Source organism: Thunnus thynnus, chromosome 3, assembly GCF_963924715.1.
Source record: "Thunnus thynnus chromosome 3, fThuThy2.1, whole genome shotgun sequence".
Lineage (NCBI taxonomy): Eukaryota > Metazoa > Chordata > Actinopteri > Scombriformes > Scombridae > Thunnus > Thunnus thynnus.
In genome coordinates, this window is record NC_089519.1 from 918,575 (window position 1) to 936,075 (window position 17,501).

General features: G+C 40.9%; 1 protein-coding gene across 4 annotated transcripts in view; it reads right to left on the minus strand.

The window, feature by feature from the left end:
- grin2bb (glutamate receptor, ionotropic, N-methyl D-aspartate 2B, genome duplicate b) overlaps nucleotides 1–17,501 on the minus strand; it is a 99,933-nt gene that overhangs the window by 72,499 nt on the left and 9,933 nt on the right. For all 4 annotated transcript variants that reach the window (XM_067578915.1, XM_067578916.1, XM_067578917.1 and 1 more), the window contains 2 exons: nucleotides 14,998–15,682; nucleotides 1,404–2,105 (listed from right to left, as the gene is read on the minus strand). In XM_067578915.1, the coding sequence (XP_067435016.1) occupies nucleotides 1,404–2,105; nucleotides 14,998–15,006 (711 nt within the window). In that variant the 5' untranslated portion in view covers nucleotides 15,007–15,682. The remainder of the gene's footprint in view (nucleotides 1–1,403; nucleotides 2,106–14,997; nucleotides 15,683–17,501) is intronic.

Genomic DNA, 17,501 nt, shown 5'->3' on the forward strand with positions numbered 1-17,501 from the left:
AATCACTTTGTCTGATTAGTATTCAGATTTATGCTCCAGAATGAGTAAAGCTTCTGTGTTCACTAGTGTAACTTCATACAATGATATGATGCAAGCAGGAATTCCTACAAACAAAATGTTTGTCATTTGTAAATCAATCAATCAATCAATCATCCAAAAAAAACAAACAAACATAAATTTCAACTGCTTTTAACATGATAAAGATGCAGAGTTGCACATATTTTGCACTTTCCAGGTTCTTCAACATCAAGATTTTCTACTTTTTTACGCTGGCTGTACTGAGTTATGATATTATGAACCAAAGACACATTTTTATTGCCTTCTGATAGATAATAACATTTTTCTGAACCTAAATCTGAATTACTACTTTGTAAAATACTTTTTTATATAATTTTATATGATGATGTTTTATTTTGGAGATTAAGAAGCTGGAGTGTGTTTTATATGTTTCCATCAATCTGATGACTATTTTCCTACAATTATTAATTGTTTTGTCTAGAAATCTCAGAAAAATGATCACATTTCCCCCGACTGCTACAAAGATATTAATTCAGGATATAAGAGGAGAAAAATCAGCAACGAGTCAAACTGAAAGCAGCAAATATTTAGTATTTAAAACATGATTACCAAAATATATTAATATTCTATTAATATTCCATTACTGGTTAAGTTCTCTTTGTTAAATCTCTCTACTACAATACAGTAATAATAGTAGTAATAATAATAGTGACAGTTCATCTAAACCAAATATAACTTCATCAGTACCTTTTATTTTGTGGAGGAAACAAGCAGCATCCAGAAGTGCTGCGTGTTTCCCATCACTGAACACTGCTAAGCTTATTAACACAACATTATTTAAGGGTGCGTTTCAAAGCTTTTGTTCCATTTCTGGATCATAGATTTTCCTCGTGCAGCCTGGTTTGTGCCAGATCTCTTCTATCCCGATCCCACAGAGATGGTTTTTGACTTGTTATGTATTCTTTTGTTTCGTGCTGTGAGTCCTTTTTCCAGTTGAGTCGACTCGCTGTCAGGAGTTTCAATATGAGGTCAGGCTCACTGAGGAGGTCAATTAACGGCGAAATATATCATCAAAGAGGCCGGCTGGAACGAGGAGCAGCCCTGTGTTGGTAAGAAGTCTTAAAAAGTATGAAAGGAGAGATGGATTTGGCTCTCAGAAATAGGATTATCTTAGAAATATTGGTTTTCAAAGCTCTTGATTCAAACAGTTACAAACATGATTTGTCATGTTTTGTCTTTACAGGTGGCTGCTGCAGTGTTTTCAGTCTACAGGTTGTAGTATTTAAATATCAAATTAAATATTATTGTAATTCTCAGATGGCCATGATTATTATCGAGTAATTCATAATTCAATGCTAAAAAAAGCAGCTAAAGAGTTTTCCTACCTTGGCAGCCATGACCATAGAGGAGCCCCCCCTGATGCCCAGGATGGGGATGTGAGTCTGCGCGGAGATGAAGTCCAGGATCTGAGCGATGGCCTCCTGGTCCGTGTCGTCACCGAACACTACGCCTTGCAACGAGTTCCTCGTCATCTGTCCGCAGATCCGATTGATGATACTCTTGGGGTCGGTCTCGTTCATGGTGACCACCTCGACTTTGGGGGGGTAAGGGATATGCAGGAAGTCCTCTTTCTCAAGTCCAGCCCCGAGGGCGACTTCACTAGAGTTGCCCACCAAAATGACAGCGATACTGAGCGAGTTGATCAGTTTGGGATTGATTGGGGGAAGAACCGGTGAGCCAGGAGAGTATTGAGGAGGGATGATAACACCCCTCTGGCTGCTGCCTCCCCTCTGGCCGCCTTGTCCCCCCGGGGCACCTCCAGGCCCTGAACCTAGACCTCCACCCCTGCGAGACTCGCAGACGGGCAAAAGGAGTACGGAGAGGAGGAGCAGAGAGAAGGACAAGGAGAGGAAGGGCAGGGTCAGCCGAGGCTGAGGGTAAAGATGATGGGATGACTGGTCTGCAGGTGGAGCGGGAGGACGACGGGGGGAGGAGGAGGAGGAGGGGGAGACGAAGCGCTTGTCCTGAAGACAGGAGGGAGAAAGGTGGAGGCTGACAAGCATTGTGGAGGAGTGTAAATGCCGTCCCTGGAGGGAGAGAGAGAGACAGAGAGGAAAACAATCATACAACAAATCATCTGCATCCATATTATCTGCTGATATTAGTTTGTCAAAGATGGATTTTTATCTACAAGAAGAACTGCAGAACAGAAATGTCAAAAATCACAAATCAGCGACATAATCTTTATCGTCAAAATATTGATATTAGTATTTGCCTCAAAAACCCAGTATACAGATGAAAGATGAGTTATGAGTTGTATTTTAATACACCAGTCAAGAGTCATGCAGCTCTTTGTGATGTTGTTTGGTCGTAGTCGGGGGTTCAGGGAGTTACAGCCAATCATATATGGAGCAAACCATCCAATATTTATTCTGTATTAAGTGTCATTTTGTACATTTGGGGGAAACAAGAGATGATAACTGGAGAGAAATGATACAGCAAACTTAACATATGGAAAACAAATAACATATTAGCTGAGAGGTCACCTTTAAAGGTGAATGAAATAGTTGTAGTGTCTTAAATCAACGTATAATGGTGAACAATCTCCTGCTCAATCAGTAAAGTGAGCGCATTACATATATGAGTATTTATTCATTCTTTCATTCCTTCTTTTTATACTTTTCATCTGATGGATCTACACGTCGGGTGAAGAACCAGTTGCATGAATAATACTAATAAAATATTAAATATCTGGTATTGGTCAGATGATTCAGGCCCTTGAGCAGACCAAACTAAGTGACCCAAATAGCTGAGTATCACACTGCACACTGAGAGAGGCCTGCGAGCTCTCATAGAGCATCAAGTGACAACGCCACATCCATTATACTGTGCTGTGACTTCCTTGGAGGAACCCTGTGGCACACATCAAAGACAGAGCGGGAAAGAGATAGTGAGTTGTGTGTGTGTGTGTGTGTGTGTGTGTGTGTGTGTGTTTTGAAGGAGTCAGGACAGCACTGGGTGCATTTTGACAGATTGACAGCCTTACAGCTTCATGGACTAGCTGCCAGGCTAAGTGACCATTAGACACTGACTGAGTCTCTCTCTCTCTCTCTCTCTCTCTCTCCCTCCCACACTTCTTTCGTTACTTTTCTCCCCTTTAACCTGCTCTCCTTTCAGTTGCTCCCTCCGACCCGCTCAGATCCCTTCGCTGTTCTTTAAAGTCAGCTGCAGACCTATTATTTACTGTTATTGCTATTATTTACTGCTCCTGTATTAGCAGCCGTACGCAGTAGAGTACAGAGGAGAAATGATGGAGGGAACAGAGGAGAGAGAGAAAGTGAAGGAGAGGCGGAGTGAAAGATGTAAGCAGAGGGAGGTGACAGGCAGGGAGAAACACAATTAGTCATAGCCTGATGTGAAAATTGTGGTTTCTTAGTGTGTGTGTATGTGTGTGAGCGCACACACATGCCAGCGTATCAGGAGTAGAAATTTGAGCATATTTTCTGCGTAGATAAAGACGAGGAATCTTAATGAGTATATGTTCATGCTCATATTCGAAATTAAGCACGGAGGAGCACTTTAGGAGAGGGATAAATGAAGGGCAGAGTAAAAAGCTCCTTTCTCTTCTTCGCTCACACAACACCTTCGGTAATCTTTTATTTATCAAGCACTCCGTGTGTTGTGAAGCTGATCCAGTCAGCGGCACCAGGAAACAAAAGTCCAAAGAACAGAGGAGAAGGAGAGAAGTTGTGAGGAGAGCTGAAATCTGACAGAAGTAAAAAAAAACAGCAACAGAGAGCAAAGCAGTAATCTGTGAAATAGGGCGAACACAAGAGAAAAGGCCTGTGGAAAATCACAAGCAGAGGAAATGTGATCTCCACATTAAAAACAGTTTGTCTAAAAGCTCTAATTAGCAGGGGTTTGTCAGCCTTAATTGCAGGTGCACATGCTAATTGTAAACTAGCTGAATTCTCCATGAGGACGCCACAGTGGAGCCGAGAGAGAGAGAGAGAGAGAGAGAGAGAGAGAGAGAGAGAGAGAGAGAGAGAGAGAGAGAGAGGAGGAGGAGGAAGCAAGTGGGAGGAAGGCAGCAGAGAGAAGAGAAGAGGAGAGAGAAGAGTGGGGAAGGGAGGGAATAAATAGAGACATACACAAAAGAGATGGAGGTGGAGGAAAGAACAGCAATAAGAAACCCAGAAGAGGGAGGGAGGGAGGGAGGTGTGGAGGAAAGAAAAAGATGAAAAGAGGACATGATTAGAAATAAGATGATAAAAGAAGAGCCAAGGGTGGAGAGGAGGTTAAGAAAATCTAAGAAAAAGGGGAAAAAAAGGGAAAACTGTGGAAGGAAGAGAGAAAATATGTTGTGGGGGGAAAAAAAGGATGGAAATTGTGTAAAAGGGCAGATAAATCTAGTGAGAGGGGCAAACCCGGAGGGAAACAACGCAAGAAGTGTGACAGTAAACGAGGGAGCAGAGAGAGACCCATTCAGATATGTGTTTCTGTATAACAGCAGTGCTCCGTTTCCATAGTAACAATTCAAATATGCCTCCACATAACACCCTGATGGACAGGGAGATACACACAACTCGCACCCTGCATGCGGTGCGTGTCCTCTCCTAATAACACACAATTTACTTTTATCTACGCTTGTAACATGAAATAAATAGTACGGCGCCTTCACACACACACACACACACACACACACACACACACACACACACAGGAGATAAGTTAATGCACTCCTGCAGATAGAGATGATCCAGTGCTCCGCCTTTTAGTGTACCTCACATTAAACATGAATCTCTATAGGGCTACAGGCAAATAAACAGAAATAAGACGCCGGAGGGAGCATCCATCCTGACGCTGCTATGACATAATCAGACCTATACAACATCTCCTCTGTCATTAACGGCTCCCGATTAATAACATTTCAATAGAGGGAGTCAAGAGTGGATCGTTTACTCGCAGCATAATAGAACAAAAGTAAAACATTGCCACAATAAATCCAAGTTGACATATGAATTTATGCCTCTTGTGTGTCCATTACAGCACTTACACAGCAATTACAACAACATATGCAGTGCCAGGAAAACACGGATAAGTGGCGACGAGTGGCTACACAGAACACCCACATGTGTGCACAGCTTGCATCCAGTAATTTACAGTAGACGTGAGCAATCTTCTAAGCAGCGCTCCGATGAAGACACACATGCGTGAGCACACAACTGGCCGTGCAAACACAGTAGGTCAAGCACTGTTTGGGTTCATGCTTTCAGACATCTGAGCCCTCCTGACACGTAGAGCTCTATATGGCTTCTGTTTTTTTCCAATATGTGAAGACGCGTTGGCCTTTACATGCCCACGCATGCACAAATGCACGTGCACAAATCAGGTTTGTAGCTCTGGGTTGAGCTGGATCATGCCAATAAGAGTGAGCCATCAGTCATATTTCACTTAACATTTACAAAGTGCATTGATCAAGAAGTCTGTCAAATGGCACAAATCGCCAGCAGAATAACCGGAGCTGCTTGAGCCACACACTCACACTCATGGACTTCCAAACTGCCAATAAAAATTCCACTTGATCAATCAAGCCATGAACTGTGAGCCTTGATCAACCAGTCCCCTGTCAGTTCCCACAGTAATATGTGCACTTCAATGGTTACATGCTGTGGATTACATACTGCAGCAGCCTGAGAGACATTCAATCTGAATCTGCCACACGTAGGCCATCATTATCAGGCTCTACTACATCCCTCCAGACTTGATGTGGTGGGCTGTGCTCTATAGCATTTGAAAGGCATTGTGGATAACATAAGCTGACAGGCATATCTATTAAGAAGCCCCATTTACATTTAGTGGGTGGTCAGTTACAGGTAAGAGTGGTACTTTTGTCATCTCTGCTGAGCACACGCTGCTCCAGACATGATTTATAAATCATAACAAATCACACTAAACACATTTTAAACACTACTGTTGCTTTAAATAGCAGCACAAGTCAACCATATAAAGAAAAACCTTTGAGAGGTGAGTGTTTCTGTTTCATTTATGTAGATAAAAATCCCCCGGGGAGACGTAACAACAGGTTTCTATTTGTTACAACTCCAATATATCATCAATAATTCAGAAGCGGACTGTATCATATTATCTACAGACTGGTAGACATATGCTGGTTTTCCTGCACATCCATCTAAAGTGTCTCAAATGCATTACATCTATTCCTGCTCTTTATTTATCGCTCTGGTGTTAGCAAGTGAAGGGTAAAATGGTGTGGGGCGTCTCTATTCAGCATCCATCCAGCTGCAGGAAGCTTTTCAACAACATACTTCACTAAACTCACCTAAACAGCACAACAGAAAAAAGCAGGAAGAAGCAGGTACTCAAATTGATGTTGCAGATGAATAATGCACACAATAAAATGTAGTTGAAGATAAAGAGAGCTTTGTGGTTTTCCTCACTGGCCTCAGACTGCATCCCACAGGAGCTTCCTGTTTACTCAAAGAAGCTGGTGAGTGGACAGATGACCATCCCTCTGAGAAAAACGAAGTTTTAAATCACCTGGTGTAGTCTTGGGTGAATGACATTCACTCTGAGCTGTCAGTCAGAGCCGTGTGGCGCTGCTGTGTTCAGTCAGGTAATCAGACGTCATGCAGCTATAATGACTCCTGTGCAGGGCTAGTGGAAGCAAACACGTTCTATTTACATCCTCTGTAATTATTCAATTCACTCGCACAAAGTCAACTGTCAGTGTGAGCTGAATGTTTGCTGTAAAATAGTCTCACTTTCTACTTTAAATGAATAAAACACACTATGCTGCTGTTGCCCACCATGGCATCAGTTTACTAGCCATTACATGAAAGGTGTTGCTCTATATTGTTCTATATTAATTCCACAAAAAGACTAAAACCAACAATACATTAGTACGTCTCTTGATACTCTCTGACTTCTCCAACCTGTCTGTAGCCGTCTGTTCCTACTGAGGATGTAAAACGTGTCATAAACTATTTTTATTTCTAGTGAATATGTACATGAGCAGGTCATGGTGATGGAGGATCATGTCACCCAGGGCAACGCTGTGGCTCATTTATGTGTTTTTAGTGTTTATATATAATATATATATTAGTATAGTGTTTGAACAATAACGGAGGTCTACAGCACAGAGGAATAAAGATACACAAGCAATACTTGTAGGATACATATATTGTTGACAGTAAGAAAAATAGAATATCTCCAGCGTTATTTTAAATCATGATGATTTCAAAGGACATGGTTGACGATTTTCTGTATTTTTCTTATTGTCTGTATACATGTATGTATGTATGTATACATGTGCAGAGCCAAACCAACAATGAACTGATCCTACTTACAGGTACTGTGTGTGTATCCAAAGCCTGATAAATCTTATTCCTCTGTGCTGCAGACCTCCACTGCTGTCCAAAAACTATTAAAAACATGTCAGTGCGCCACAGCGCTGCACTGGGTGACATGAAGACTTTTGGCCATGTTAGTTTGTTTAGACTAATACCAGCGATCACATTTACAGTCTCTGGAGAGTAGTTCTGTGTAAGGCAGATGCCCATCAGCACGCACGGGAATGTGACTCCATTTATAGTGCTTTGCTAGTTTGTCACTAGCATATCACTACCTAATGACTTTGTACTGTTTGAGAAATGTAGACTGCAGAACCACACCTTACATGGAACTACTCTCCAGAGACTGAAAGTGATCACTGTTAATAGTCTTTTGAGCAATTGAGTTTTTTGAGTTTTGGGCAATAATGTGCCCAAAACTCTTTGTTGCAAAGCAACATCCGACCAAATACAACAGCGTGACTCATTGACATGTTTTTAATATTTTTTTTGACAACAACGGAGGTCTACAGCACAGAAGAATAAGGTATATCAGGCTTTGGATACACACACAGCACTTGTAAGTAAGATTGATTCATTGTTGGTTTGGCTCTGCACATGAGATTTGTTGACAATAAGAAAAATATAGAAAACCTCCAGGCATATCCTTTAAATTTTTGAAACATGATGGGATGAGAGAGGCAGAGAGAAAGAGAGAGAGAGATGAGGTCAGTGTTGTAGAATTACTAGGAAAGCAGAGCAAAACAAAACATACAGTCAGGGGGATAGAACATATAACATATAAGGGGTAGTAAACAGTGATAGCATGTAGTATTATGAGTAATCTTCTAATACAGACTTCTCCTCTGTTTAATAATCTGTCGCCTCTCTCTGTCTTGTAGAAAGAAAAAAATCACTAGTTTATTGAAGAGAGTCTGCGGTGTTTCATTAAGTGCACTTAGTCTGGTCAAGAATCCTCTCTTTGCTAATTGCACTTATAATGAGACGCACTACACATCTCTACTGTCGTATTGAGGCTGCTGCCTCGGCCCTCTAAATAACATTATATGGTCTCTTCATCAGAGGCATATAAACTGACCGAGACACACACACACACATAACCACACCAGTGCAATATATACACACACACACACACACATATATATATATATATATATATATATATATATATATATATATATATATATACACAACCAAATATACACACTCAGAGGCACAGAGATGAAGAAAATGCAGGGTTGAGGCAGGATCTATCTATCCCCCGGGGTCTTCATTACCTCATTGAAGCCATTTATTCCACTGAGGTTATATCTCCTGCTCTGGACTTAATTTAGCAGCAAAGTGACGTGTCCCTCACTGCTGCGATACGCGGGCCTTCAGAGCCTCAGAGGGGTCTGGACCACCACTGTTTCAGAGCTACGCAGTCCATGCAGACCTCTGCCATGTCTCTGCAGTATGTACATTATGTTGGATACTATTGGTTTCCAGCCTGTTTTATTATTTTTTATAACTGGCTCTGATACGTGTTATTTTATCTGAGGCAGCACAGTCTATAAAGAGGCCTCTTTACAGCCCAAAATGTCTTTTCTCAGGTTTCTTTCATGTGAAAAGCTGAAATGTGATAACGGAGTTTTCTGTCCACATTCTAAGCCATTCGGGTGTCGACTGTATTGCTGTACTGCATTCAACAGCTGCAGCTCTCTGGAGGTTTTTATAGCATTCCTATGGTGCCTACGACTCAGGGGACTATTTATGACGGACCAACCATCCGGCCTCTCTCTCTCCTATAATTCCTTTAATTACCTAAAGCCTCACACCAGTCTAAGACCTCTGGAGTTGCCTGCAAGCTGTCCTTACACCTCCTCCAGCACCTGTAGCTATACTGCCTACAAGCAAGCCCACTGTGTCTGATTCAATTGATTTCACTTTTATGCAAATAATAGTTCCAGGCTGTTATCCACTGATAACACATATTAAAGAAAGAACACTTTGGATATGTCTTGGAGCAAGTCTAACAGATCCTGTGACATTGCAGTAAATACAAATCCCTCTGCCTGCTGGTCATCAGCTGAGCATCACCACGGCTACTCTGATGTCAGGCCAACTGCATGCATCTTATAATGTTCTTTTAATGTGTTTATTTTCACCCTGCAGAGTATTCATGACTCAAGAGTGTGAATGCAAATAAAGAATGTTGTGATTTCGGACCAGGCTCGTCACATCATGTCGTAACAGCATCACATATCTTGTTGATTCCAGCAGCGAAGCAAAGAAATGCACAATATGTGTGGAAATTACAGAAAAATATGTCAACGTGTAATAAACATGTTGAATATACATTTTCCTACCAGTAGACATATTTAGTCCATATTATAGTATGAATTCCAGTAAGTCTCAGCCTTTGATGTGCTTTAATGTGTGTGCAGTATTGTCTTATTAAAAAATATCCTCAGAATTGTCAACTCAGCTTAAAAAAAAGGAAAATAACCTCGATTTCACTGTGAATCTGCTTTTAACTCCTCTGGATGAGCCAAGCAAACATATGAGGCACCGTTATAATTGGCACAGCTCATTAAAATGAACTAAAAGGTATGAGACAAGTAATGTGACTGGCTGAGTATTAAATATTAATCATTTCCACACCTTCCTATTTATATTCCACTTTACTATCCCATTTCATGCACAGAGTGATGTCTGACTATTTGAACAGAAATAGTAAGTGTGCTTGATTATTCCTTTAATCACAGTTAAAATAGATTGTAAAAGAACAAAGTGAACAGCTGTTTGTATCTGATCAAACTCAACTTTACAATCTACTAAATCACCTGCTGCATATGAATCACCTGCACAGCACGGTCATGTTTCTGTCATTTTTCTGATTTTCCATCACATACAAACAGAGAAACGAACCAAAACAGACACTGAATTTACACATTTAAGTGAAACTGGTCAGCATTTATCTCATTTTATTTTCAGTTTATTAATTATTAGATTCATTTAAAGATGCTGTTGCAGTAACATTCATTCACATTCATGCCCATAACTCAGTAGAATAAATTCAACGATCGATGCCTCTTCATCAGATTATCAGCTCATTCATTTTAATCACAACCTCAGTAGATGTGATGAGATGAATCAGGGGTTTCATTTAAATGTGAGTGGATTTACTGATTCTCTATCATGTCCCTCATCTATAAGAGCTTCATATTAAAAAAAGATTCCTTGATAATAACCTGAGACATACTGTACAACTGATTACATCCTTCATTCAACATGAAGAACTGAACTAACAACATGAACCATGAACATTTCTTTCAAGACGTAATCCCACACAAATAAACTTCAGCACACTCTCCTCCATTTAGGCCGAAATGTGGTCTTCACCTTCCAATTTACCCCCCCGAGAGCTGAGCTCTACCTTCCTGCCTCGCCTCTTTCTCACTGATCACCTGTTTCTGCTGCTTCATTAGAAAACAGCTGCAGCTCTTCCCCCTACTGAGCTTGTGTTGTTGCCTCATGTTTGAGTCCTCACCTCTGCAGCTGTGTACTCTCCGAACCCGCTCCCCGTCTCAAGTCACGGCTAATTAATTGACAAGTTGAGGGTCAAACGGGGACGGATTCATTGAAACTTTGAATAAATTACCAAACGTTGCCGTTGGAGATGTCAGACAGATGCTGCCTTCTGACAGCACTGCCGGAAAGTTGTGAGATATCACCAAGACAACGCAAAAGCAGAAAGAGAAAAATCTGACTTTAACATAATAGTTTTCTAAAGGGTCACTTAGAGAAGATGGAGATAAAAATAGTTATTTTAAAAATCAATAATAAACAGGTATAAGTGTCTGTTGATGAGCAGCATCACACAGATCTATTTCTTCTTCTGATTCCAAATATTTTGTTCTTTTCCTTTCTTTCATCATCTTCCTCTCCCTCTTAGAAAACATAATTAACAGCTTATCGTTCCCTCTCAGCAAAACCATGTGATTGACAGGATTTCTTGTGAGTCCTGACGTTTGTGCCTTTTTGAGGACAGCATCATCAAATATTATTCAGCTATCAAACTCCTCTCATCTCCTCCATCACCTCGACCCTTTTCTCAGCCCGCAGATCTTTTGTTCTATCAGTCTCTTCCATTCATCTGAAATATATCTATATATTTTTTAAACCCAGTGACTCTCTTCCCCGTCTGTCAATGGAAGAGCTTCAAAAGGTCTCCCTTTGGCATGACATGAAAAGTGACAATTTTCTGATGAAATTTCTGCATGTAGCAGCCCAGATATTCTGATCATGTTATTAGTGAACACACACAGGGTGAAAGACTGATCTGTAGCTCCATTTGTGCATCTGATACCTCAATGAAAAAAGAAAAAAGGACTTCCATAGCAAACGCCACCGATCGCACTGTGCTCAAGTTAAGCCGAGCCTGCGCAAACATATCAATGCGAAGTGGTTGAGCGCCTGCTGACTTCAGTAACATAACGGCACACCGAGAAGCTGCGCAACGTGGGTAGAGGCGGCATCACAGCATCGGGCCCCCTTTTTCTCTATTCTTAGCTCTGCCTCCTTCTCTCACAGTCACACATGGCTGGATGCAGAAGAGGAGAGGTAGAAGAGGCATCTCTGTCTCTAACATCAAATCACTTTCAACTTCATTAAACATTACTGTCTGTCTGGACTGTTTCTTTTTCTTATCGACCATTTAAATGTGAGGATGAGTTCAAAACATTCAATCTGTGACCGTCTGCGCTGAATGAACGCAGAAATCTACAAAGTACCGTTGTTCAAGATCTGTGTAGCTTTTTGAAAAAGTGATAACTGTTAGATACTCCGAGCTAATACGAGAGTCCTCCCACCTGAAGTTAATACGCTTCAGCTTTTGTTAAAACTGCGTTAGAGAAGTGTTGATTGTACTTTACGGTGTTTCTATGGATAAAATATTAGAAACACCTCCCTAAAATCTGAACATTATAACCTTCACAAGGGCTGTTGTTTTAAGGTGGAATGATGCTTCTATAAAAAAATAAATGTAAACATTGATCCAACTCTTCTAGAGATGTGAAGCAGTGAAATAAAAAGCTTCAACATACACAAGTATAAAAGAAAGAACCACTGAAAGACGTTTCAGCCTTTAGACTGCATTTATTATTGTTAGCTGATTTTTTTATTCTACTGGATGATAAAAGGTATTTCTGAGGCGTTCTGTAACTACTTCTCTCTCTCTCTCTGGCTCTCGTTAACAACAAACAGCAGGCTGCTCAGCACCTGTAATCCTTCAACGACTCAATCAACATTTGTAAAGCTGGTCACATGAGGCTCGTATCCAAAACTGACTCAGCCGGCTGTCTGCGAGCCCCAGCGTCAACATCTCGACGCCCCTATATTCACGGCACTTCACTGCTCCCGCTCTGTTCACGGTCCACTGATCAAAACAGAGGCCAGCGCTCAGATCCACTAATCCCCTCAACCCAACCCACTCTCCGAAAACATGCAGCCAGCATCACGACGCTGCTGCAACCGCACGCCCCTCCTAGGCCTTGTTGCTTACGCACTCAGAGCTACATCTGTCTACAAAGCTGCTTCCTTCATCCACTGTCAGAGAAGCTCCCTCTGGATTCACCGCCTGCGCCTGTCTGTCTCTTTTTTTCTGTCTGCCACGCCTTAACCCCTCGCTCGCTCGCTGTCATGTTCTCTCCTTCTTCTTTCAGATGGAAAATCTGCCCTCGAAACACAGTTCACATGCAGCCATTTCAAGCCCGCAGTGTCAGCTGAGACCCGATTGTTGAGACGGGGGGGGGGGGCGGGAGGGTGAAATTTTGAGTGAAATATTGTGCGGAGGAATTCGGGAACTGTAGAGCGCCGTGTCTGTGCAGCATATGCGAGTAAGCGAGCGGGAAAACAGCAGGTCTGTTCGGTGTTGAAGCTGTTGTGTTGTGAAGGAGGAACGTACCAGCTGTCACACACCTCCTCTAAAGTCACGCTTCAAAAAAGACGCCCATCATAATTAGACAGTTACATCAGATCCTGTGAGTCGCTGAATGTGGAAAAGCTTATTTAAGATTTGTGGGTATAAACTGGTCTCACAAAAAGCTAAAAAAATAAAAAAAATCCAGCCAAGAATCTAATCCGCGTCGCCACCGAGAGACTAATCGGTTGGCGGCAGCCGGACACTGTGACAGAACATTTCCTGTTTCAAAACTGTTGGAACACGCGAGGAGAAGTAAGTGTAAAGGTTCAAACACACTTTTCATGGGTCTAAAAGTTCAGTCTGTGCTCCTGAAAGTGTTCTCAATGTCATGTGTGAACTCTCCTTTAGAGATGATGTTGCTTTATCTCTCCTCTCGTCCTCTTAGACAAGTCTTCCATTATCTTTACACGCCCCTCCAACGTTTAAATGTGCCTTTTTATCAGTCAAACTCCTGAGCTGCTGCTGCTGAAAGGAGCACAAGCTCAGCAATAAAATAGGCTCCAGCTTCCCCACTCTCTAGCTTTACACCGTTACTATTGTCTAGACCTGTTTTCCCTTGTGAAGCAGCACAACTCGTCGGTTTGATGGGCTTATTGAAGCTAGTGCCTCGTTATCCCTTATCTCAACACTGGGCTCGCTCACAATGCAGCCAGAACAAGCGTGTGACCAAAAAAAAAAAAGACAATTTGTCCTTTCTTCTTTTGCACTATGAATGTTTTTTCCTCATCCTCTGGTCCTTCTCTTCCCTTCGCTCTCCGGCTCGCAATGGAAAAAAATGGAGAGCAGCCAAACATGGGTCGAGTTTCTACACTTACAAATAAACTAAAATATACTAATAAAGTTTTACTATGAAAGTCAATTAAACACATGTCCTACACAGGTCTTCTGTTCTGAGACACATCTAGAGTATAATGTTATGAAGTGATAAAAATGCTTCTCTTCATGTTTTCCATGAAGCAGATCCTTGAAGCTATTATCTCAAGCAGCACCAGATGTGTCATCACAAATTACACAATAACGTATTATCTAATATCCAACATGAAACATCTGTAGATTGTCTTCAGCTCATTATTTCCACCTCCTCTGATGGTTGACATGATGTGATATTATCATGAGTGAGGAGAGTTTTGGTGATTAAAGTGAGGTTGAGTTAGAGGACAAACAAGAAACAAACACTCACGACTGTTTCATATTAACAGTTGTGGCGATGAGTCAACACAGGAAATGATATGATATTACCAGGACTAGAGGCCAAACGATTAGTCAGAAAATTATTAGGACGGCGAAAGGTTCAAGTCAATTATCAAGCACAAATGTCACCTCTCTCTCTCTCTCTCTCTCTCTCTCTCTCTCTCTCTCTCTCTCTCTCTCTCTCTCTCTCTCTCTCTCCAGCTGCTCACTTGTATGAATTTGCTGCATTTTCCATCATTTGAAACTAAATATTTTTGGGTTTTGGACAGTTGTTGAACAGATCTCATCTTGGGTCTGGCTCTGGGAAAGCCTGACAGGCATTTCCTGTTTTCTGATGTTTTATAAACCATTTCTGATATGAGAATTTGAGGCAAAACTTCAGCACAGTGAACATTTCCAGAAACTGCTCACAGACACACAAATACAATCCAGTTACTCAAACCGCTGGCCTACCTTGAACATTGCCAGCCCGGATCTCCTCTCTACTCTTCAGAACTGGCATGATGGAGTGATCTGGGATTCAACTCCTCCTCTCATAGCCTCGGATGAAGGGTTGGCAGACAGATGAAGTCACGCACAGAAGACTGACGGGGGTCTTGCAGGGCGAGGGTGGAGATGGGCGAAGCTGGGGCGTTATCAGTGTGAGGGTGCAGCAGCAGGGTTGATGACGACTGTTTTTAAAGTGTAATAATATGTACAAAATGTGCAGTAATTAGTATTAAATCATTCATTTAATAGCTTAGAAATTATGGTTTTACATTTAAAGGGGCAAAAACAACCAAAAAGATCTTGAAAAAGTTGGCCACCAACTCAAAATGTCAGCGCTGCGTGTAAACAAAACTAAAACATGATGGATGGAAGGTGATGAAGGGATGTTCTTTCATTCGCCTCTTCCCATCCGATTCTCTTTCCCCTTTCCTCCAACGCTGTTGATACAGCTCGCCTAGGTCTCCTCCCAGAAGTGTGTGAACACGGTTGCCGTGGAGATGAGGAGATGAGCAGCAGTGTGTATGTACTCCTCTTCTTCCCTCCCTTCCTTCCTTCCTTCTTTGGCTTTCTTTCGCTCCTTGCCTTCGCTCGCCTAGCCAGTCATGATCATCGGTTGGCTGGCCCGCTCTGCGCTCCTCTCTTCATCAGTCTGAAGGGGAGAAGAAGAGAAGGACGGAGTCAGATGGCAGAGTATGGCTGTAGATGGATGTGTTGTTGGTAAAGGCTGAATGCCACTGTGTACACAAGTCAATTGCCTCTGAGGTCAAGGCTTAACTCAGTCGAGCTGCTGTGTCTACATCCAGTAACATTCCTGAGTTTTTAAACTACGGGTCCTGACCCGCAGCGGGTCCTGACATTATATCCTGATATGTATATTAAGGTCGTCCTGTGAGAATATATGAATTAGCATACTGTTTATAGCAACGTATCCCTTCTTTTCTATCTCTGCTTATATCGGGGTATTGTGGGCAATTCAATGAGCTGCTTTATGGCTTATTGGCTTAACTGGCTTTTTATGAGATTGCTGCACCAATTTAATCAAGTACCGTGATTTGTCAGGTACTTAATTTGCTATATTTGCCTTTTTTTGTTAATCTTCAAACAGTTTCTCAAATGAGTTTTCCAGACAATTTACTGTATCCCCATATATATATATATATCAATATTACAATAAAAAATAATCAAATAGACGTAATGATGGATTTTATCTCTGAATGTTTATTTCTCTTGCGCTGCTATTGGCTTATATTGTGTGTTGTATATGTTGTTGATGTTGAGGTGCTTTATATGTGTGCATTTTAATATAGCATTACATAACAAGCTAATGTAGATATTAAGATGGTAAATTAGGGTCAATTTTAACTTTTGGTCCCAAGATAAAAAAAAGTGAAATGTGAAGTTTAACTCGATGTGAAAAAAAGGAAACCAGAGTAAAAACGAGCATTTGAGTTCGTTCACTTTAGATTTGGTGTTTACTAAAATATCAAATGACGTCATAACTTCACAGAGGTACAATTCTTTATTTGTTTTATGTATTTCAACATTTCTGGACTTACTGGTGTAGCGTAGTAGCTGAAGATAACTTTGGTTAATCAATTAGTCGATCATCAGAAAATTAATTGCCCCTAATTTAATAACTGATAAGTTATTGAAGTATTTTTATGCTGAAAATGTATCTTGTTCCATCTCCTCAGATGTGAATGTTTTCTACGTTATGAACTGAATATCTTTGGGTTTTTGGATATTTTTCTTCATTTTCTGGCATTTTACAAACCAAAACATGAAACAATTTATCGAGACATAATTTACACTTTAACAGATAATAAAAACAGTTTTGAGTTGAATTCTCTGACCTCTTTAGTGATGAAGGAAAGTGTCTTCAGTCTAACATGTATATGCTCGGAGGGACGTCTCGCGTGTGTTTATCTGGGTATTTTGAGGAAGTCGGGAATGTAGGTATACACTATTTAGCCTTAGGAAAATTGTCAGAGGATATCTGCATGTGTAGAATTTTAATCCTGTCTGGCAGTGTAATGAATTATTCATTCAGCAAATTTTATTTACAAAAATCCATCTTTCTCTCTGACTCCTTCAAAGTCTAATTATCTTTGACTCTCATAGTAGTATTAAAATGACACTGATAGCTTGACTCATGCAGGATAATACAGCGTATCCTTAAACAAACCTCTGCATAAAGCAACTGAAAATGGTTTATTTGTTTGGTTACTTTTAAAACGATGTTATTTGGAGTACGTTACTCCACAAAGACATTTTTATGCAATTTTTTTTTAATGCAAATGTAGTTAACTCTCTAGTGTCATCAATTCTGGCCTTTATGTGCTTTGATACTTTGCTCCAAATCATATTTTGACACAAAATGAACCGTTTTTTGTTTGTTTGTTTTGTTTTGTTTTGAATGTGTACGGCATTTAAAGATCTTAACAACCTTCAAGGAGTTTTAATGATTC